At 35.2% G+C, this 23,569-nt stretch overlaps 1 protein-coding gene across 3 annotated transcripts in view; it reads left to right on the forward strand.

Moving 5' to 3' along the window:
- The window catches only part of LOC139978842 (neuronal acetylcholine receptor subunit alpha-7-like), a 72,681-nt gene that overhangs the window by 45,867 nt on the left and 3,245 nt on the right, over nucleotides 1-23,569 (forward strand). For 2 of the 3 annotated variants that reach the window (XM_071989371.1, XM_071989373.1), the window contains 6 exons: nucleotides 14,467-14,511; nucleotides 17,326-17,435; nucleotides 17,958-18,211; nucleotides 18,828-19,022; nucleotides 21,362-21,448; nucleotides 23,432-23,541. In XM_071989371.1, the coding sequence (XP_071845472.1) occupies nucleotides 14,467-14,511; nucleotides 17,326-17,435; nucleotides 17,958-18,211; nucleotides 18,828-19,022; nucleotides 21,362-21,448; nucleotides 23,432-23,541 (801 nt within the window). Of the gene's footprint in view, nucleotides 1-14,466; nucleotides 14,512-17,325; nucleotides 17,436-17,957; nucleotides 18,212-18,827; nucleotides 19,023-21,228; nucleotides 21,316-21,361; nucleotides 21,449-23,431; nucleotides 23,542-23,569 lie in introns of all 3 variants that reach the window. The other variant, XM_071989372.1, reaches the window with a different exon arrangement.

Here is a 23,569-nt window from a genome sequence, read left to right on the forward strand (position 1 = left end):
TCGAGGTCCCTGACCTAATATGACACGAGCAACCGGTCTAACACAGCCACACCCCAGCAAGATTTCAAAGTTACCGAATGGCTCTTACACAACAAGGTATTAGCTGCAAACCAACTGGGGACAAACGAAGAGGTTTCAGTCCAAGAAATGTTATAATTACGAACATTATGCAATGCTCACTTAACGTCATTGAGTGTACCGTATGTTTCATGTGAAATGATCTGTTTTACTAACTCCTTCTGCGTCTGTATGTACTATCTATTCCTGGCTAATAGTCATATGGACACCATCTACCTTACTATTAATAGTCTCTATAAGACAAGTGACTCGATGGAAGTGTCTTAAAATGATGACAATTTTCAAGAAACAATTTGTCTAATGAAATAGGCCTAGATACGTCTGCCTTTTGGCGCGAATTCTCACAGTGTATATCATTGCCTGTCGTCTGCAGTAACTATCCAAACTCATGTTCAATCATGTTACTTATACATACCAAACAAGGAAAAGTCAGAAATAGGTCAAACATGTCGTACCATGTTCCATTGCTGTAAGTGAAGCTAATTAATTCTGCTTTTAAAGGTTTTTGCCCATGTTTGAAATTTGCTCGTCGTCCAATCCCAAGACGTTTGTTGAAAGATTAAGCCCTTGTCACTGCTAGAGGGCTAGCAAGGTGTTGAATCTTAAGTAAAGAACGAATAGTTACGAAACATAACAAATTCCGTCTGACGCTGCTAGCATTCTATGGTAAAGGTGTTGAAATTTAATCAGCTACATTGGATGGTAACTACAGTCTGCTAAAAGGGCTTGCGTCATTTTAAAAGGAATAGTAATTTGACAAAGACAACATAGATTTTGTAAAAAAACAAACATTTGACTGATAATTGCAACTAAACACAGAAAATTGATGGCCAGTTTGATACATAAACATTACTCTGGTATCTCAATTATTTAGCTTATTTGGGATAATTTTAGGGTAATGCTAGCCTAGTCTATATCTTCAAACATATGGACGGATTGGTCCTAAAACGACATTCTCATCTGGAGCGGAAGTAAACGGAAAGGTTCGTTTCCACCGACTAGATTTTCCACTACTTCCAACAACCTCCTCTTCATTTTCCAAGATATACTGTTTAATGTAACAGAGGATATATACACTGAGCATATTTCACAGAGGATATATGTAACAGAGCATATATAACAAGGGATATTTTCATTCTCTAACCGCTGGCTTACGACCTTCATTTTTCAAATTTCAAAGCTAACCAAGGCCCTTTTCACTTAAAAGGTGACCTCAGACAGAATATCAGTCTTGATATGTCAGAGTCTGGATTGCTCCTTAAAGGATCACTTAATCATAACGTCGGCTCCTCGACACAGGCCTAAATGTTAATGTTTATAAGTTGTTTGACCAGTTGTTATAACTCAGTAAAAATATGTTCTATTAACTTTGATATTAACAACATAACACCACATGCAACAACATTTGCGATTTACTACATTGTAAACATGTCATTAGCGGCCATAAAACTCTCATGAGTTTTCATATTGGGTTATAGTGTTGTTACAAACGAGGAACTAACGTAGTGGCCTCTATAGACTACCCAACCCAGTCACTTTAACTGATGAACCTCAACTGTTTAAAGGATCATTTCTGAAGAAAAAAAATTAAGGAAAGTGTGATGGAACTACAACCTGGTCTGATAGCGTTGTCTTTAAGGGTCCACTATAATATATCAAAATTAATTAATGTTATGTCAAAAGTTTCCCTTTAATTATCCGTTCTCTTGATTGCATCTGATTGCATTTGTTACAAAAACTGGTGTTTTGAATTTGTTCTCATCCTGTTGATTTACTTATCTATGTCTTCCCATTCACCTCAACTCTTGACCGTGATTTTACCCAATGTGGTCAGTTTTTAATTAGTGTGTATATATGTGTGCGGGGCGGGTGGGGGGGGGGGGCTTGCGATAGGTCAGGGGACAAATACACGGGTGAAATAAACCGCGTACCATGCAGACGTGGTTGTGTATAGATATAGATATATCGTAGTTACGGTAATGATTGGAGATGATATAACTGGATGTGAATGTGCCATGTTTTAAATATTTCAATTGCATTCATTCCAAAAATGAAAAAAAAAAGTTAAAAAGTATCAGCATCGGATGCTGCAAAGACGTGCTCATGCATGTGTGATAAAAAACGATTACCGTGGGTGTTGAGAAATATCTCTGGAGAACTCACGTAATGTATACGGTAGGTTCTCATTAATTGCTTTAAAGGGATAGTACATTATTTGATATGCAACTTATGATTTAGCATTCCAGTCACATAAAGTCCATTTTTATAGCCCAAAAATATGCTAGAAAGCCAAATAATATAGTCACTAGTAATCAAATTAAAAGTCAATTGCATAGCCAGATTCTATCAATTGTTTGCATTCTAGATAAAGTTGAATAATCGAACACATTCCAACGAGTTGAGTACACCTGCAGGGCAGTTTACAAGTTCCACGAAAATACTTTTGAAAACATTAATCAATTTTACCAGGTCATTATAGTTGGTCTCATGACCGCAACAATTTATTTGCAAATAGAATTAGAGAATTGGTGAACAAATATAACGAGAGAACGTTAAATTCGTATCACCAAAACTTGGCGAAAATCAGTTCTAGTTTTCTCTTGCAAATCATGTTTAAGGATAAATACTATGAAGGACATGGTGGTAGATTGCCAATCAGAATTAACGCAATAGATATATCACTATAATATGTAATATTCTGCATCCCATATTTCCCGGGTCCTTTTATTGACCCCGTTCCCCGGAGCTGTAACCCCCCTTCCCCCTGACCCCCTCTCGTCAGACCTGTCCCTAGTCCCGTTGGTCGTTGTTACTGTCATTTCCCTAGTTTCGGCATATTCTGCGTTCCATGCACAAACGCGTCTTCAACTGTTCACATAGATTACGTAAGTCCGTTTCTCTCTTCAGATAGGTGTAAGACATTTGCCTATAATATTTTTGTTATTTTGTCTTTGATCTCAAAGAAATGCTCACATTAGAAATATGTTAAGGTATACTGTCGTTAAAACAACTCTCTCACAGTAACATTCTCCATTTAATTCGCGTTGTGTTATACACAAGAAATCCTCTAACTACCGTGGTTCCAAGTAAACCTATTAAAAAGTTTCAATATGTAAAAGGTGCCGCCCATTTAGATAACCCACACCTTCATGGTACCTTTAATTTTCCGTATCATGTATATTTTTGACAAGGAGTTCTCTAAACAATTTGATTATTAACTTCAAACTTCACTCCGTAAAAGTGACATGTTGTCTACCCAAACGATCACCTGCAGTCCTCTCTCTTAGTTGTGCATCTCAGAAGATGTTGCTCTCGTGTTGCTTTTTCGTGACTTTTCCTGAAACGTTTCTCTATACACAGAATGCTATCAAACCTTACACCGTCAATACAGCCGAGAACGCCAATTTTAACACCACTTAGTCCCAAAGTCTTGACTTCAATGTACCGATACATACTCTAATTGAGATGTGTTAAAGCTACGGATTTAAGTCGCCGTAGACAACATTTTGTCGCTGTGAACTTGCCGATTCTGATGCGTTTAATAAACTATTATTCTAGCCGACAGTTGGTTAAGCTGTTTCATCCATTCACATCTACATCGATGTAACAAGATAGTATCCCTTGTAATTGGACGTAATGTCGTTCGATCTACGTACAAATCCCTCGTGTCTGCAAATTTCCGGAGGACCTAATCTCAACTTACCCAGCAGGGACTTAACCAAGAAACATGATTTTGGGAAAGAATATTTCCTATACATCACCATCGAGGAGGACTGATACGAACAATACGCAGATATTTTTCACATGAAATTTCCATTTCGTTCGCGTGATTTAAAGATTCACGTATATATGGTTGCTTAAAATACAATATTCATTGGCATAGGTTACAAATATCCAGTTTAGTTGTCATGGTAATGTCTGCAATGGAATACATTTTATGTAGAATACTACACACTATCCGGTGCTATGATGTAAACACGACCGACAAGGGAACGATAAGATACCTGGAAAAAATATGATATCTTGCCTTGGTCGTTCCAACATTTAGTCTAAAGAGGCACAACTTACCATATACCATCATTATCGATCTATGTGATACATATAAAATATAGTATCTTGCCTTAGTCGTTCAAGCATATAGTCTAAAGAGGCACAATTTACCCTATACCATCATTATCGATGTATGTGATAGATATATAAAATATAATATCTTGCCTTAGTCGTTCAAACATATAGTCTAAAGAGGCACAACTTACCCTATACCATCATTATCGATCTATGTGATACATATAAAATATAGTATCTTGCCTTAGTCGTTCAAGCATATAGTCTAAAGAGGCACAATTTACCCTATACCATCATTATCGATGTATGTGATAGATATATAAAATATAATATCTTGCCTTAGTCGTTCAAACATATAGTCTAAAGAGGCACAACTTACCCTATACCATCATTATCGATCTATGTGATACATATAAAATATAGTATCTTGCCTTAGTCGTTCAAGCATATAGTCTAAAGAGGCACAATTTACCCTATACCATCATTATCGATGTATGTGATAGATATATAAAATATAATATCTTGCCTTAGTCGTTCAAACATATAGTCTAAAGAGGCACAACTTACCCTATACCATCATTATCGATCTATGTGATACATATAAAATGTAGTATCTTGCCTTAGTCGTTCAAGCATATAGTCTAAAGAGGCACAATTTACCCTATACCATCATTATCGATGTATGTGATAGATATATAAAATATAATAGCTTGCCTTAGTCGTTCAAACATATAGTCTAAAGAGGCACAACTTACCCTATACCATCATTATCGATCTATGTGATATATATATAAAATATAATATCTTGCCTTAGTCGTTCAAGCATATAGTCTAAAGAGGCACAATTTACCCTATACCATCATTATCGATCTATGTGATACATATAAAATATAGTATCTTGCCTTAGTCGTTCAAACATATAGTCTAAAGAGGCACAATTTACCCTATACCATCATTATCGATCTATGTTACACAGATGTTTGGGGGGTGGGGGGGGGGGTCTTCACAACGTTCGCTGTCATATAAGCCAAATAGCTGCTTAGGTGTCTGCTCCCTTTATGAAATCCGATCTAGGTCCTTAGGCTATATTGTTCGGCCATTCATGGAAAACGCCACGGAAAATTCCTCTGTGCGATAAGAGGCGGCGATTGACAATGAGGGTTTGGTGGGGCTTTTGTGGGGTTAAGATATGTTGACTTCTGTGTGCGATTGATCTCTTCACTCTCATCCAAAACGCCCACTTCAGAGAGGGTGTACCCTGGGCGGGGAACAATCTTCGAGGGCAGTGTGACAGAAAGGTGAGGAAGCTAACACGAGAGATCATGTGTGGATCATGTGTGCAGTTTGTACAACACATGCCAGTATTTGAATGTTTTGCAATAAAAATGTATTTTTTTCTAAAATTTAAATAAAAGAACACTTCATAATTTAATTTTACTGAATTTATAAAAAGAAAAAAACAGTTTTCAAAGTTAAAATGTCACTTTATAATTACAAAATTGGTGAAAAGGTATTTTTCATTGACAAGAAAGGGCACTTTTTGAAATGGGGCACTATACCCCATGTGCCCCTCCCCTCAATTTTGCAATCCGTGTCTCCCCCGTGCTTCCTTTCCTTCACCAATTCATAAAGATATGAAACTTAGGTCACTCCAGGGTATATGGATTGTCCTGTGGGTGAAATATTGGCTAAGACTTTTGTCAATACATACATTATTGTTCTTTTGTCATTTCGTTTTCTGCATGAAAATTTATTATATCTTTCCTGACACAAAATATGGAAAATAGTCAATTCTGCCTAAGAGATTTACTTTCGGAGACAGTGAAAATCAATTTTCCATTTTTCAGGAAAAACATGATCACAACATTAGTGTGATTAAATATCAGAAGTAACCCCATATGCACTTTTGAATTCAACCATGTTTGCCAGAAAGTTTTTTTTTTTTTTTTTTTTTTTTTTTTGTTATATATTTTTACTCTTTACATTAGACACAAACATATTTAAGTTGGGCTGATATAAATAGGCTAAGGAAACACGAAAATGTCGCTGGATAGTGATAATTGGAACCTTTGCTATGCAAATATACGTCTTCGTTAGATTTCACTTGCCGAGAAAAAAAAGCAAAACAATAAAACCGCAAACACGGTAAGGGACTTTGCCAGCACAATTTCGGCATACTTTCCGTTGTTATGGTAAAATAATTGCCACAAGTGCGTCATAATTGGTGTCGCGCGATCATACGTATCTAAATAACAATGTAGGACCTACAACTGAAATCTTCAAGTTTAAAAATTCTTACGGCGTATGATAATACAGAATATTTAAAGTGATACAATTCAGTTACATCTTATGGCAAATAACCAGGAATGAAGATAATTTGGAAAGACGTTGGTTTTTGTTTTCATGCTTTAATGTGTGATTATTACAACAACTAACCGGAACTTGAATTATTTAGCTACTTTTGAAGGATTCTTCAATCATTGTTTTTTTTTTTTTTTTAATGATCTTTTGCTATCACAATGCGTCCTGCCCAGGTTGCTTTATCATTCATCTTTGCTATCTTTGCTGAAAATATGATTAATAATTGAACATTTTGGCAAGTGAAAGTGACAAGAGTTGATGACGTGTAGATAAAAATATAGAGGAATGTGTATATAGCACCGAGTTGTTTTTTTTGTGTTGAATTTGCTTAAAAAGAGAAGATATATGAAAAAGGCTGTTCGTATCGCGGTGACAGGGCCCAAACAAGGAAATACCAGGTGCTTGAAAATATATAGTCTGTTACTTTGGTCCATGCATCCGACTCCCGTTTAGGGGGTCTTCTCCCCCCCCCCCCCCCCCTTCCAGATGGCCCAAAAGAATGAGGCATTTGTCTGCAATATTGTGGAAAATCTGGGCACAGTAATTATTTACAACAATGTTCGCACTGCTAAATACCTACGACATATTCATATGCTAATTCCTGTCAGCTTGTAAACCAGATAAGCTGATAAGTAAACACGGTGTATTGTATTGCTGAGTATATATGTTGGTGGCAATTCACATATAAATGAACGTTTTCTGAACTATTTCACTCGACTTTTAAGACCTCCTGTCTATTCGCTCCAATTGTTCAACAACATATTTGTAACTAATAGTACTAAAACAAAGACATGATACATACTGTGCCATATTTTCCTTACTATGTCCTTCAAACCTGCTCCTATTTTAAACATAGCCCTACTCAAAGAAAACCTGAAATTAGCTGTCTGGGTTTCATATACTAGCTTCATTCTGTTTTCTCATATTTCCCGCTTTTCCTCAAAAGGTTCGTAAACAAATCCCTTTTTATTAAGGAGGTCCTTAAGGTTATTATTGTACAGTTCTATGATCATCGCGATGAGCCCTCAGGTCGTTTTGATTCCCAGAAATAGCAACCAGTCACGTTTTTCTTTTCCAATACTTTTACTCAAAAGGTGACAACACTTCAAGTCAACGAGGTAATTCCAACTCATTTCATCTAAAACTTTCTTTCTTTAACTGTCATGATATGTATCGCCAAGTTTAAACGTTTCGCTCAATTTTTTTTTTTTTTTTCTCTTTTTTTATTTCTCTTGCAACTATAACTTAACATAATATAGCACTCTAATGGTGACTTAGTGAAAATTCCTAGAAAAAACTAAAAAGTATTTATTTTAATACATTCTGAAGTTGTAAAAAATTATACCAAGGGTACCAATATTTCCTCCAAACACTGCTTTTCATATTGCGCAACAAAATGTGTTTTTGTAATAGAAAATAGTCCCTCAGAAACAATAGTAACTTATTCTGCAGTGGAATTTCTTTCCGTACTTTGCAGTTGAAAATGAATTTCTTAACTAAAATTATACTCAAATTCAGCTCTCTGGCAATGTCCGCACCAAACAACACTGTCTTAATGTCTAGTACTATACCAATATCTATATTGTTTAACAAAGTTTGGAGATGATTCCAAAGCCTAGCTGAGAGTGGGCAATAATAGAACAAATGTTCAATTGTCTCAACATACCTATGACAAAAAGTACAAGTGTCATGAGTAATTGCTTTTATTAAATGCAAGTACTTATTGGACGGGATAATCCTCTGAAGCAGCCTATACTGAAACCACCTCAAATTAACATCACCAGAACACTTGAATGGCACTGAACAATAAAAAGACCAATCTTCCTCAGTAATATCGAGGGTACCACACCATTTCGTATAGGATTTCTGTAGTAATCCTGTAGTAACTTGTTGTAAATATCTTTCGAACGGAACATACCATTGTAAAGCATTTTGTTAAAGTAGCAATTGTTTGGAAAAGCAATATCCATATTCCCATCCAGAGCAGGTCCATTCCAAAAAGTTTTAATGGAGTTAATAATACCATAATATTCTACAAAATTCGTGGAAACAAGATACTTTTGGATGAAATTGTCAAAACTATGAAACCTGCCATCAACTGTGACAAAATCGCAAACAAAACGGATACCTTTGTCATACCAGCGCTTGTAATACACTGGACTGTTACCAATTTCAATCAGCCCATTATTCCAGAGAGGCAAAGTTAATATGGTCGCATCATCATTAATGGTAGATAGCTCATCTCGAATAAATATATATGTTATTTCGAAGAGATTTCTCCAAAAGGGATGAGCAGATCTCAAACTAGCTAATTTTATATAGAAATCCCCATTGGTAAAAAACATATCGGTGCAAATGTTATATTTACGTAAATAACAAGAGCTGAAGCTGAAATGATCACTCTTCAGAAGACGACCAAAAGTGCTTATTTTTAGTGCCTCACAGTGTTTAGAAAAATCTATCATATTCAACCCTCCATCTGCATAACTGAGCTTTAATTGTTTACGGCTTATACGGTCTGGTTTATTTTTCCATACGAAACGGAAAAATAGAGAATTTACCCTATTTCTATACTCCAAGTCAGGCAGCGGAAGTGACATGATATAATAGTTGAAACATGGTAACATGAGAGACTTAACAATTGTAATACGACCAAGCGCTGTAAGATAACGCTTTTCCCACAATTTTATCACATTTGAAACTTTATTCAATGCTTTATCGTAATTTTTTTTAACCATGCCCCCCAAATCTGTATTGAAAACAATTCCTAAAAGAGTGAAATCTTCACCTGTGTTCCAACGAATAGCATACTTCTTATCAAGTGGAATAGAAAGCCCTCTCAAACTACCCAGTCCCACTAAAAGGGACTTGTCCAAATTCAATTTAAGACCAGACAAATCTCTGAAATAGTCAAGTTGTACCATAACCCTATTGAAAGAAGTACTGTCACCATGCATGAAAAAGGTTGTATCGTCTGCGTATTGAACAGTTTTGAAAACCTGTCCCCCAATATCAATACCACGAATAGAATCATCACTGTTAACGAGGCTATTCAAAAGTTCAGCAGAAAGAATAAATAAATAAGGGGACAGAGGGTCACCCTGCCTACAACCACGCTCAATGGGAAATTTTTCTGACAGAAAACCATTTACCAACACTGATGAGTAATTATCACTATAGAAAGTATCAAACCATCTAATAATAGACGGCCCAAAGTTAAAGAGATTAAGAACTTTTCTAATGAAAGTAACTGATATACTGTCAAAGGCCTTTTCAAAATCAACCCCAATCAACCTGGTGTATTATCTAACTCCAGGGAATGGATAATATCATACACTGTGCGAATACTGTCACCAATGTACCTACCACCAAGAAAGCCACTCTGGTCAGGAGAAATAATATTGGGCAATATTTTTTTCATACGATTAGCAATACAAGAAGATGCAATTTTATAGGGAACATTCAACAGAGATATTGGTCTCCAATTATTTAAGTAATAACGTGGTTTGCCACCTTTCGGAATTAGGGTAATTACACCATGCTTTTGTGTCACAGAAAGATAGTTTTTATACCCAAAATTCAGTGACCGTAATAAGAAGGGACCAATATCGTCCCAAAAACATTTGAAAAATTCAACGGAGAAACCATCAGAACCTGGCGACTTATTATTCTTCATATTCCTCAAAACTCCTGTAATTTCCTCATATGTCAGAGGCCCTTCCAGATCACTTGATTGATCAGTAGATAATTTCACAATTTTATCTGAGAACTTCTCATGGAGATCTTCATTTCTTAAAAAAAGCATCATGACATCTATAAAGTTGGCGATAAAAATTGAGCACATCCTTTTGAATTTGATCCTGGTCGTAAATATCATGGTCATCTGCATCTTTCAAGTGACTAATAGTTCTACTGACCTTATTTCTCTTCTCTAAATTGAGAAAAAAACTTAGAAGGCTTCTCTCCATATTCCACCCAATCAACCCTAGCTCTTACCATACACCCATGAAGTCTTTTTTTCACGTAACTTCTCCAACTCACGATTCAACTGATCGATATAATTCTTTGTGTCCTCACTCTCATTATGAAAAGGCTCAAAACGATTAATTTCCTCAATAAGATATTTTTCTCTACTGTTTTGGACCTTCTTCTTATAGGAGGAATAAGAAATTGATGCTCCCCTAATATTCAACAGCAGCATTTCAAAGAAAAGCTGATCATCAATAACAAACTGAATTTCCTTTCTTGGAATTGTATTTAAATTAGAGCGAATATATGGGAAGCATACATACTGATCAATCGTTGAGTCAATCACATCATTGACTTTCTTCAAGTAACCTTCATCATCAAGCAAAGAATTATTGAACTTCCAAATGCCCCTACCCATCCTAATTACATTGAAGTTAAAAGATGTAGTAATTAAAGAATGATCAGTTCTATAACCTGCTGTGATAGATGACTTCAACACCATGTTGAGTAAACCAGAAGAAATTAGGAAAAAATCTAATCGACTTTGCTTGACTGGATTTCTTTGACGCCAAGTAAACCTTCTCTCATTAGGGTGCAAAACTCGCCACACATCAAACAATTCTAAATCACTCTGCATGTTTAATACTGCCTGTCTAGCTTTGGGATTATTAATATGAAGATAATTATAAGTATCAACTTCAGGATCAACAACGAGATTCCAGTCCCCAACAATAATAATATGAGGGGTATTAAAATCCTCAATAACCTCCTGAATGTTGTTAAAGAAAATTGGAGTATCGTTATTAGGCCCATAAAGGACCACGAGAGTGAATGTAAGTCCTGCAGTCTCAATGATTAATGCAATATAATTACCCTCATTATCAGAATGATGTCTACAAACAGTAACATTTCCTGTTGACTTTATACAAACAGCGACCCCCCTTGAATTAGTCGTCCCAGGTGAAATATAACAATCTCCATCCCATTCTGAGAGAATACTATCAACCAAGTGTCCATCCCAATGAACGTCTTGTAAACAATAAATGTCACTTTTCACCTGTGTCAAGTAGTCAAAAACATCCTGTCTTTTATTTTTACTATTATTTGCCAGAAAGTTGATCGACTTGCCTTAGACAATAGATTTCTATAAATTTACTTTGAGAGGTTCAAGCATTATGGGAAACTGGCGTAAAATATATTTACATCAAAATGTTTTCAACATATTTCACGTTTTGAAATTATACAGCGAAAGGTTCAGTCTACATGGTGGTCATGACATTTCATACTAACATGACTTAAATTGTCCTACAGTACTCCATTGTTACAAATAACACTAGGCTTAACAGACACAATATTAAATCTGTATAGGAAAACTCCGTACGGACACAATCATTAATAAACTTCTCAAATAGTTATTCAGAAGTATGTGGAAATCGGGTAAACTTAGAAACAAACACTTCAATGCAACTTTTTGTAAATTCAAAACTATTCTACAATTCTCTCATTGGTGAAACCACTTTTATCAAAGTCACTTCTGATTTCCTCGTTCTTTTCATGTATTGGTATGGCCGGGAGGGTAGGATGGGGGGGGGGGGTTGCATGTCCGAAATGCCTTCGGATTTTGATAGTATTGCTTTAGGGATAACCATTTTTATTATATCATCATCGTCATCATATTTATTTCATTATTTGCAGATTACATATATATCATAAATATCATGAAGTGAATATATAATCAAAATAAACAAATATAACTGGTTTCTATTATAACCTGCCTTTGTAAGCCTCACGTTGGCAGACATTATCGAACGGGGATTTCATTGAAGTACTTGAGAAAAATGGGACAAATTTCTGCCATCTTATGGGCAGAATATGTATGCTTGGTCGTTCATTTCCTACATAGAAACTGACAGGGAAACTGAAGGACATTAAATAGGTGTTGCGTATAATTAAGTTCCTCGGGCATCGCTCAGGGCGTATGAATAAATTGTATTCTAAGATGTTATATTTATCATGAAACTCCATGAATCAAGAACTTTAAAAAGATGTGTTTTGAAGGAGATTTTTGGGGTGATTTGGTTGAATATATTATTAGTTAGAATGAATCAGGCTAAAAAATTTAAAACACAATCTCATAAACAGACTAATTTAGTACTGGACAAATTACATTGGATAGAGAATATTACTTAATAAGTAATTATACCAAAACAATGACTGACCACAGGTAAAGGTTGTGTTATAGAATATTATTGGGGTGGGGGAGGTGGGGGAGGTGGAGGGGGGTCGCGTCTGAATGTTTATCAGTCTTTTTTCTCACACACAGACGACAATGCGTGTAATTGCAAGATGTTTTTGCGTATGTATAGCGGTGCATTAACGGAGAAGGTAACACAGCGTAAATCTTACAGGCAACAGGGCGCAATAACCAATATTTATTCTTGGGGGGATGGGGGGGGGACTAACATGTTACATCTTCATGTGAGGCGTCTAAAGGTGGCGGGTGGCACCTCTTCTTTGATTTTTTTTTTTTTTTTGTAAAATGGAGGATGCTTAGATGCAAAATGCTGCTATAATTTTTGCGAATTTGTAGACAATATTGAAGAATTTATACGACTCTTTATGTTGTCTCGCCCATACATGTGATATATATTTTATGTTAGGACTCTTTTGTAATATTCTGTCTGGCAGTGGGTGCTGATGTAGGCGGGATTGCGCCCCTGGTAGGCATTCTTACAACCAAAATGTACGCATAAGACGGTCATCAAATGTTATTTTCCTGTTGTATTGGAATGTAGCCTACCAGATGTTACTGACGTATAGGCAGGGGCGAATATAGACCTATGTGTTTAGGGGGCCCAGTGCTTTCCACGGTTACAGGCTTGTCCCATTTTCTGAAGAAAAAAAATCTGACAATTGTTTACAGAGGCCTTTACAGCAGTTTGGGGCCCATGCCCCCCCCCCCCTCACACCCCCCTCCACCCCCAACCCCACGTGGCTACGACATTGCTTATAGGTATTTTACCTTATTTCCTATATGCAGTTTTAAATGTATTTCAATACAACCCATATGCAAACGTTTGAACCTATAGTCAACGGCATAGTACGTATTAAATAGGTAAACTACCTGTTGCAGGCAGCGGACATTGCAACAGCCTATATATAGTCCTATACTACAGGCGGTCATGTAATTCATGTAAAGGGTTTTTCAATGTATTAAATTACTCTGAGATCGAACTGACGCGTGTAGAGGGTAACCTAGAAACATGTCTAACTTTCTTTAATTCTTCTATCCTGTCATCTTTCATTCTTAAAAGAGGAAGAAAGGCAGAATTTTTGGTAAAATACGATTGAAAGAAAACGAACATCTTCTCGCGCGATCGAACAATTTGACAAGAAATTATTGATCTTTAGTTGATAAAATTAGATGTCCACTTGACCGAAAATTTTGACGTGAAATCATCTAGGAATTCGTTAAATTGAAGTGAGGAAGTTGCTGTACCTTATTTACAAGACATTTGGGATTGTCGGTAATTTTTTTTTTTTTTGCTTTATGCAAATATGGAAATATCTCTGGTGGTTTACGATAAATTACGCGCAACGTCCAAATCTAACTGTGTTGTCTAGATGGTGTACTTCCCGATAAGTCAATGGCTATAAACGTGATTCTCAAGATGCTGTCGTTTAACTAATCTAAGGTGAAGCTATTTTATCTCTCGCTCTTTCAAGAGAGAATAAGGATATGCTGTCTTACATGTTGGTTTGTCCGTATCATAAATCTCCATGTTCTATTACTATTTAATTTGATTTAAATATGTATGAATATGTATAGTTAAGTCGTTCGTGTCAACCAATTACCCACAGCCTCGCTGTATTATTATTATGTAATTATTTATGTAACGATCATAAATGTCATGTCGCCTTATATTATGTCCACATGACATCATAGTTAAGTGTCGTTCTATATCACTCTATGTCGATCTTTTTCTTCCACAGGATGAGAAAAACCAAGTTATCACATTGAACGTGTGGCTGTCTTTGGTAAGTCAAGTGTCAATAATCATTGGTATAGGCTCATGATATCTGTTCATAGATTATGTCCAGGACAGAAGTCTATTTAAGAACTTGCTTTCTCGTTTGTCTCTGGAATCATTCGTTTCACATGCTTACCCTGTTCCATCTTTATGTGCACTGTTTCCTACTCTTTGACCATTATCTTACTCTCTAGCATATTAATGCTTTTGGAAGTTCAACCTGGACAGGAACAAACATGTTTAAAAGACACTCAAAGGTTGTTTTAACAAGTGACTGAATCTCACTCATAGAAACAAATGTCCAACTTGTTTTCTTCTTTGCTTTTAAAAGTAAAACAAAGGTTGCAAACCATCCATTCTGAAATTTTCAGGGAATCTCTGATAATTCTTTATGTTTATGCTGATAAACACAATTTTGAGCACACAGCTAGCTCTCTTGTTGGAAAGTCTATGTAGAGATAGAAATAAAGAGTCAGGAATTTTAATGAAACGAAGAATTTTTTTTCAAGGGTTGGTTATGCGATCTTTTGGTGTGACACGTTTATTCAAGCGAGATTATTGCCTTTTTACAGAATGTATGTCTTAAAAGCACTATATTAAACGAACGATATTACATATGTATTTCTATCACGTCTGTTATAGCTTGTTAGGGGAGGCACTTTTAATTTCTGTCCGCTCAGGTTGTACGATGTTCATGCTTGATATGAAATATGCTTACGGTGTAAGCATGCATATATTTATTATATGTGCATGATGCATGCTTGGCTTTGCGAAGTTGTTTAACCCTTAAGTACAAGACTCTACGAAGTATACTTTCTGGCAGATTTTAAATGGGTTAATGCATGTTTCAAGTTGTGTAATTTAACCAGTGACTTCACTATATAACATGTCACAGAGAGGAAGGAAGGAAGGAAGGAAGGGGAGATGGGTCTAGGGTGATCGTGTTGAATAAGGATATTGTTTTGAAAAAAATCTCCATAAATATCAATAACTTCCCACATTAGCCCATGTTCCCCACCCTCCCCAGACACCCTCATCAGTCTCGGGGTGAGAGCTTATAGCAACTAAAGCACATTTCGGTGCTGTCATAAACCTTCATTGAGAAGAAATGTGAGTTCTTTTCATAAGATAATTGTGTAATTCCAATGTTTCTCTTAATTCACACTTGAGAATCGATTGTTATCAATTTATCTATATGCTGATCGATACTAAAATCCCATAGCAATTTATGTCATGAACTTTATTATAGTCAATGTTCAGTTAAAAATAGTGAAACAATTTTGGAAGTATAAAAATTCGCTTTTAAAATTTACATATTATTACAACTATCTGCGCGACGATAGCTTAGATTCGACAAAAATGCAATTTATTTCAAAGTGGTGTTGTGACAACCAAAAAATGTACTGGGTGAAAAATAGGTGGATGTTTTAGTGTGATCGTATTTGAGCAATGTAAGTTAGGTTTTATGAAATACTGAGAAAATTCAAAAGGGTGATTTTAATCTCTGGGTTAGTGGTTCCTAAAGGGACAGAGGGGGGGGGGGGGGGGGAGATGGTTCGCACGTGATATTAAAACTTAAGTCATGATTGTCATTAAATTTCTGCGGGAGCATTTTTACATATAAGGCCAACATTAAAGGGAAACTTATATATAAAAAAATCGTAAAAATAATCACCCATTATAAAGGTATTAATTTCGACACTGGTTTTCTTCACTATAAATCCTAGTATCACTATATATCACTATATATATATAATCACTATATCACTAGTTCACTATCAATCCTAGTATATATAAAAAAAATATTACTGAACGAAACACATCTAGAAAAGACATGTGTAAGCATGTTATACGTAGGCCTACATATATTGACATACATATGACATAAATATATATATATATATATATATATATATATATATATATATATACATATAATAATAATAATAATAATGATAATATAATATTATATATAATATAATATATAATTTAAAATCGTAATGTGTTGGAGAATCCGGAACAGTGAAAAAACTTCCAGCCACTACCGGGATTCGAACCCGGGCCTCTCGCGTTATATGTGGACACCCTAACTATGTATATATATATATATATATATATATATATATATATATATATATATATATATATATATATATATATATATATATATATATATATATATAATTATCTAATTGTGAAAGGAGCACTTATATGCAATTTCAATGGTTTTCTCTGTACTCTCTCTCCCTCAATAAAAAAAAACGCTTTTGCTTTATCTATTCCAAAGTAAGCCCCAAATGGGTTACAATCTAACATTACTCTTTTCTTAGTGTGTCTGAAACGGAAACGTTGACGATACGAATGAGTGCAGCCTTGTAGGACCCTCGGGCTGCCAGGATGTGCAATTGTTCGTATTAAATTTAAAAGTTTATAATTTAATGTAGTAGTAGAGCAACTACAAGGAAGATCGAACTCCAAGGGACGCCGTTTGGTTTTATTTATATAATTGACATTAATATGTGAAGGGTGAGTGACGAAAAATGAAATGTGCTCAGAGACATATCACATCTCTTTACGAAAATGTCATTTTCTTGAGAAAAAAAAAATCTTCGATTTAAAAAAAAAAATGCCAAAAAGTCAAACTTGATAAACTCACGTGACAACCTGTAGTGGTTAGATTTGGAGCAGTTCTAAGCTTACTCCATGTGACTAAATACGTCGCTGTATAATGCTTCCTCGTTTATTACGAGTTGCCATTGTATGCGAACGATTCATATTTCTTTTCTTGTTTTTTTGTTGTCTTTGTCTTCATCTTATACAGGCTTGGTTAGATAAATCGCTAGTTTGGGAACCTGATGAGTACGGTGGACTCAGTGAAATCCACTTAAACCCAAAGAAAGTTTGGACGCCAGATATACTGCTGTATACGAGGTAAGTAGTATATATCTCAATGTATTCTCTCTGTTCTTTGGATGTATGTGTTTTGTTTTTTTAACTCATGTTAGATGTTTGCTAGATTCATATCATAGTAATGAGATAAGTAAGTGTAAATAGAAACAGAGAGAAACAGTATTCACCCTAGTCCCGCCATTTTGTTGTGGAGTTGTTTTTGTTTTTTTACAATCTCGACTCCACCATAGTGGGAAAGATAATGCATCTGCAAAGGTGATATTCTACACAATAGTGAATAGTCAACCATAAGTAATACAACCGGAAAAGGTTAAATTTAAGTACAATTTTTAAAGTTTTTACATGAAGACAACTAAAGCGTATTATACACTATCATATTGTGAAAAGTTAAAATTTCTGTTTGAATTAAAAAAATCTTTCTCCGTCGCGCTCCTTATTGTTGTCAAGTTCCCCCCCCCCCCCCCTCCCCCACCCCATCTTTAATTCCTTTGCGCAAGTTACAAGAAACCTGCAGATTTGCAATTTTACGTCTATTTCATCTAGCGCTGATGAACGATTTGACGCAACCTTTCACGTCAACACAATTGCCACATATGATGGTTCAGTCACGTGGTTGCCTCCGGGCCTGGTCCGAAGTACATGTGCCATAGATGTAACGTATTTCCCCTTCGACGTACAAAGGTGTTTCCTAAAGTATGGTGTCTGGACCTACCATGGACATTTAGTTGATCTAGTGCTCTCAGACGAAGCTACAGATACAACATCATTCTTAACTAATGGAGAATGGCTCCTTCAGAGTAAGTTTGATCATTACAATGGTCTAATATAAGAACAAATGAAGAAAAAAGAAGAAAGCGCATGTGCATTAGCAAGCGCATAGTCCAAGTCATGATCCGAACGTATGATGACTACCATGAAGGTTGAGAATAGGTATGTGGAGGATAGAAGATGGATTTCTTTCTTTTGCATGCCTACTAACAAATCTCCGTTGTCAAACATTAACAACACAATTTTGTTCGTGATTCGCACATTTCCCTTAAACCTTGTCAGTTTTATGTTTCTGATGTCAAATGGAGAAATGGCTTCTTGAGAGTAAATTAACTCAGTATATAAGTTTAATATTCAAAAAGCCAACTAAAATGGAACAGCGCATGCGCCTGTGGATGCGCACCCAAGTCATATATTTCAAAAACATAAAGAATGAGTTGAAGTTTAATAATAAAAATCAATTGGAAAATTTTGTCTCCACGAATTTGTTTTAATTGTTATGTTATTAATATAGTGACAAGAATATATATAAATAATTAATATACTGAAAAAAGGGGAAAGTAATAAAAATTTACTCGAACTTTTAATTTGTTAATACTATTTGATAAAGTTGATCTATTAGATGTGTTATTATTTGATTTACAGATCTCACCGCCAATAGAACGATCGAACATTACGCTTGTTGTCCAGAACCTTACCCAGATGTTAAATTTTACATATATCTCAGACGGCGTTCCATGTACTACACAGTCAATATATTGATCCCTTGTGTCGTTCTCTCCGTGTTATCATTGCTAAGTTTTATCCTACCGGCAGAGACGGGTGAAAAACTATCTTTCTGTAAGTGTTTCCTAATTCCATCCATTACGATATAAGGGTTTAAGAAAAAGCATTAAGAATCAACTTTTAAATGATGAGCAGGTCCCTGAGCTTTGCGCAATTCGTGTTCGAAATTGCCTTTTACCTCGTGACAACGATAGGCTCAACGAAATTAACATAATCCATGTACAAAACAGATTTGATTTTCATGTGACATGATGCAACGCTTCAGATATATAATGGTCTTTTGGCTAAGAGTTGTTATGATATCCATATAAGTGCGCGAAATCTTCCTTAGCGAATTTGTCAAGATTTAAATTATACTTGCCCATATCGTATAGGGTAACATCAGGTTTTCGTTTAACACATTAGAGGTAAGCAACTATTAAAGATGAACATACTATTCAAAATACATGCTTGTATATATATATATATATATATATATATATATATATATATATATATATATATTACTTCAATTTGTATTTAGATGTATTAGCAAATTACCTTTTACAACATTTTGGAAAATAAAACATGTACTTTTTTGAATGAATGAACACTTTAATGTTACACAATGCGTAAATGTAACAAGTTACTTTAGCTCAAAAGTTCGAAAAATAGAAGTGCAAATTATAAAATAATAATTTGTTATAACGAAATTCGTCTGCTAACATGGGCGAATTCACCCCCCCCCCCCTCCCCTCCCCGCTGCAGAAATAGTCCTTGTCATTATCATTATCACGGGAAGTGATGTTGACTTTAATTGTATATATCATTTATAGAAGCTTTGTGGAGGCAATATACAAGCCCAAATAACAAATTGCGAAAAATGTACACTTCCTGCTGTTTATTCGTACTGGAATTTATATCAAATGCTATCTTGGCAAGTTCAGTGCCTTGTAATGGGGGGTAACCCTGGCTGCTGTTTATTCGTACTGGAATTTATATCAAATGCTATCTTGGCAAGTTCAGTATCTTGTAATGGGGGGTAACCCTGGCTGCTGTTTATTCTTTCTGTAATTTTATACCAATGCTATCTTGGCAAGTTCAGTGCCTTGTAATGGGGGGCAACCCTGGCTGCTGTTTATTCTTTCTGTAATTTTATACCAATGCTATCTTGGCAAGTTCAGTGCCTTGTAATGGGGGGTAACCCTGGCTGCTATTTATTCTTTCTGTAATTTTATATCAATCGTTGCAGCTTGGAGTGCCATATAATGGAGTGGGGTGGGGGTAACTCTGGCAACACGGGATGAGAGTCTGCCCGGTATTATCCTTTGCAGGCCTGACTAACTTTTACCTAGTTCAATTGACATATTTCAAGATGTGAAAGTCGTAATCGTTTGCAGGTCACAAAAGGAACACACAAAAGAAGACAGCTATAGAAGAAGATTTTCTTTTATTTTCGAAAGAAATGAAAGAAGGTGTCCTCGATTAACGTCATTAAATGTACACGTAAATTAAAATGTCAGCAAATTCATTTTTTCCCCTTCATTTTCTACATTTTTAAATATTACGAAAATAATAAAAATGGTAATAAAAATGCACCACACAGGATATCCACATTACCAACATGTCCGCAAAGAAATTTAAAAGCAAATACAACAACAAGTCATATTTCCAAATGTTTCTTCTACTGCCTCGCATTCAATATCGGATAAAAATCAATTCTGATAGTCTGTTGCGTTCGTGTTTTACCAATGGTCTGGTTTGTAATAATAAAGTCAAACAACAGGAATATGGTAATCTTCCTTCTAAGTCGCGTATTCTCTGGAAATTGAAATTTGACAGTATTTATATAACAGTTAACCTTGTATTGTTGATTGTTTTAATCATGACTTATTGCAGTCAAACGTAATCGCTGTAATCTTTTAGATTGTTTAAATAAATAGGTAAAACGAATCAAAAGTATGTCTGATTTTGCCAACTATTCTTCTTTAACTAACGTTCCTTATTTTTAATTAGAGTACGGTATATGGTGTAATATTCAATATAGAATAAGAAGTTCTTAATTCCAAATTAAAGTGATCTAAAATATTGACTATATAGTAAAACTATTGGAAAATTTCTCTGCAAAACAGTAATCGAGCATTGTTATTGTTCAGTTAAAAATAAATAAACAATTCTCATAGGGAGAGCCCTTGCTTATGGGTTTCAATGTTAGGAAGCATATAAGCTAGGTTCTTTAGCCTAACACATTGATCTAACAACCATTCCCATTCTACTGCAGGCATAACACTCCTCCTAGGATTGAATATATTCATGGGTCTTCTAGGTGGCAAACTTCCGACTACATCAACCTCTATTCCTTTGCTCGGTAAGGTCATGAATATTCAAATCCTTCCTTTTCCTCTCCATCGCAGGCGTAACCATTTTGCTATCAGTGATAGTCTTCATGCTTGTCCTGGCCGAAATACTGCCCTCTACATCTTTGTCCATTCCTCTCCTTGGTAAGCATGCATGCATGATAATCTTTACTGAGTAGGCTATAGCAGATGATACTAACAGCCTAACACAGTGACTATAATAAACTTATACATGTAGGCCGCCGGTAGTTTAACTCGTAAGGTTACTTTTGTAATATCGCTTAGGTTTCTTAGTATTGCAGTCGATATTTGTAACTTCCGCATATTCCGAGCAACTACTGGAACGTAATTTGTTCAACGTATTTGGATCGGATGAAAATGTTAATTACCTGAATTTTTCGTCTGGGGCTAAATGTTATCAAAAGAAATATCGTATTCTGATTAACGTTCTGGCAGGCATGGATATTGGTTTACCTTTCTAGCATATGCACCAAACAAATGACTGAAGACATGAGTTTCTATACCTTAATATTCTGAGATATTTACAGTTTACTTTAATTTCCGATATCATTGTTTTGCATTAGTTATATAATAATCTCAGTGAAACGGTACAAAATGAAATAAAGAAACTGTTTAGGAAACTAATGTTATTTCATATAAAATTATTTCAAGAAAAACATCTTAGTATTAGAACTATTATGTATTTGCTTTAGTCTAAGTACACTGCAGTATTTAATATTTGTAGTTGAGTAGTAGAAAATCACTCGCACTTCTCACCTATTGAGTTTCTTTTTTATAGTTTTTGCACATTTTTGAGTAGTTCTTATTTCTTACTTCTTTTTTCTTTTTTTTGCTTGCATATCACCCTTGTCGTAGTTCTTAGAGACTAATATTCTACTAACAATTTTTGTAATAAACTAAAAACATACGATCATTCATTTTTATGTTTCATCATTATGTTATAAGAAGTTAATTGATAAACGTGAAGTTTGTACTGATATAATAAGAAATACGAAGAGTATGCGACCTAAATATCCATTTCACATTGCATTGCCAAAGTGGTATTACTTCAAAAATTAACAGAACTTCTCAACATCAGAGCTGTGGCCATGGGATTTGGAACGTTGATTTGTTTAGTGTGATATCCAAGATAGTGGATAGCACTTTACTATAATAGCCAAAATCAATGTATTAAACTGTATTTACGAGAGAGAGAGTTGGAGGGGGGGGGGGGGGGGGGTATATTTAAAGCAAATTAAGCACCTTGTGATAAACGAGGTGTGGCTATTTCTTATTCTTTTTATTTTTCAAAAATAAGGTTGGTGTTTTTAATGACAAAGAAATGAAAAATTAATGGAATATAATCGGAACGTCATATCCGGTAGGAGTTTCACATTGTAATCTAGTTTTCAACGATTAGCAATGTTTTTGGCATGGTTTTGTGGAGAGAAAAAATAGAACATACGAAAAACGAACACTTACCGATCGCAACCAGCGTAGTATACGTGCAGATATAATAAACGATTATAGGATAAATGAATATTCATATCGGGTATTCAAATTGCTTAAAACCAATGTTATTGGTAGCTAGTACTATCTGTAGGTCTATCGTTTACATGATATATTTTCACTGCGATTGTGACGTAGCGGTGTTCTAAAAACAAACACCAACGTAGCGTAGTAGTTAGTTATAAAAAAAACTGTATGATATAGAAGATATGGTTAGATATAGATACCTTCAATCACTATGGACTGTCAGAATTAAATTCATAATAGGTATTCACAATTAGCTATAGTACGTATGAAACTGCTTTTTAATTATACTCTTTTCTTTATTTTAACCTAAAAATGTAATCGAATGTCAAATATAGCAAATCTGTTACCCCGTTCCCTTCTGTATATACTTCGCTTCATTTCCTATACTACCACTCCTCCGTCTCAATTAAAAACTGTCTCATCCCTCCCCACCCCCACCCCCACCCCCTTCCCAACCCCGGTCGAAATATAAAGACAATCAAATATGCCAGGAATCATATGCGATATAGCGACACTACATTTTCGTCTTGCTTCTGGATTGATTTTTAACTCGGTCTATCTGATATTTGTATGTTTCTCCTTTCCTCACAGGTAAGTATTTTACGTGCGTCCTAATCCTGGTTTCTGTGTCGGTGATTATGACCATTACGACGATTAACCTGAATAGTCGCAATCCCAATACACACAAGATGCACAGATGGGTACGTATATACATATAGAATAAAACTA

The sequence above is a fragment of the Apostichopus japonicus genome, chromosome 13 (assembly GCF_037975245.1).
Source record: "Apostichopus japonicus isolate 1M-3 chromosome 13, ASM3797524v1, whole genome shotgun sequence".
In the NCBI taxonomy this organism is placed as follows: domain Eukaryota; kingdom Metazoa; phylum Echinodermata; class Holothuroidea; order Aspidochirotida; family Stichopodidae; genus Apostichopus; species Apostichopus japonicus.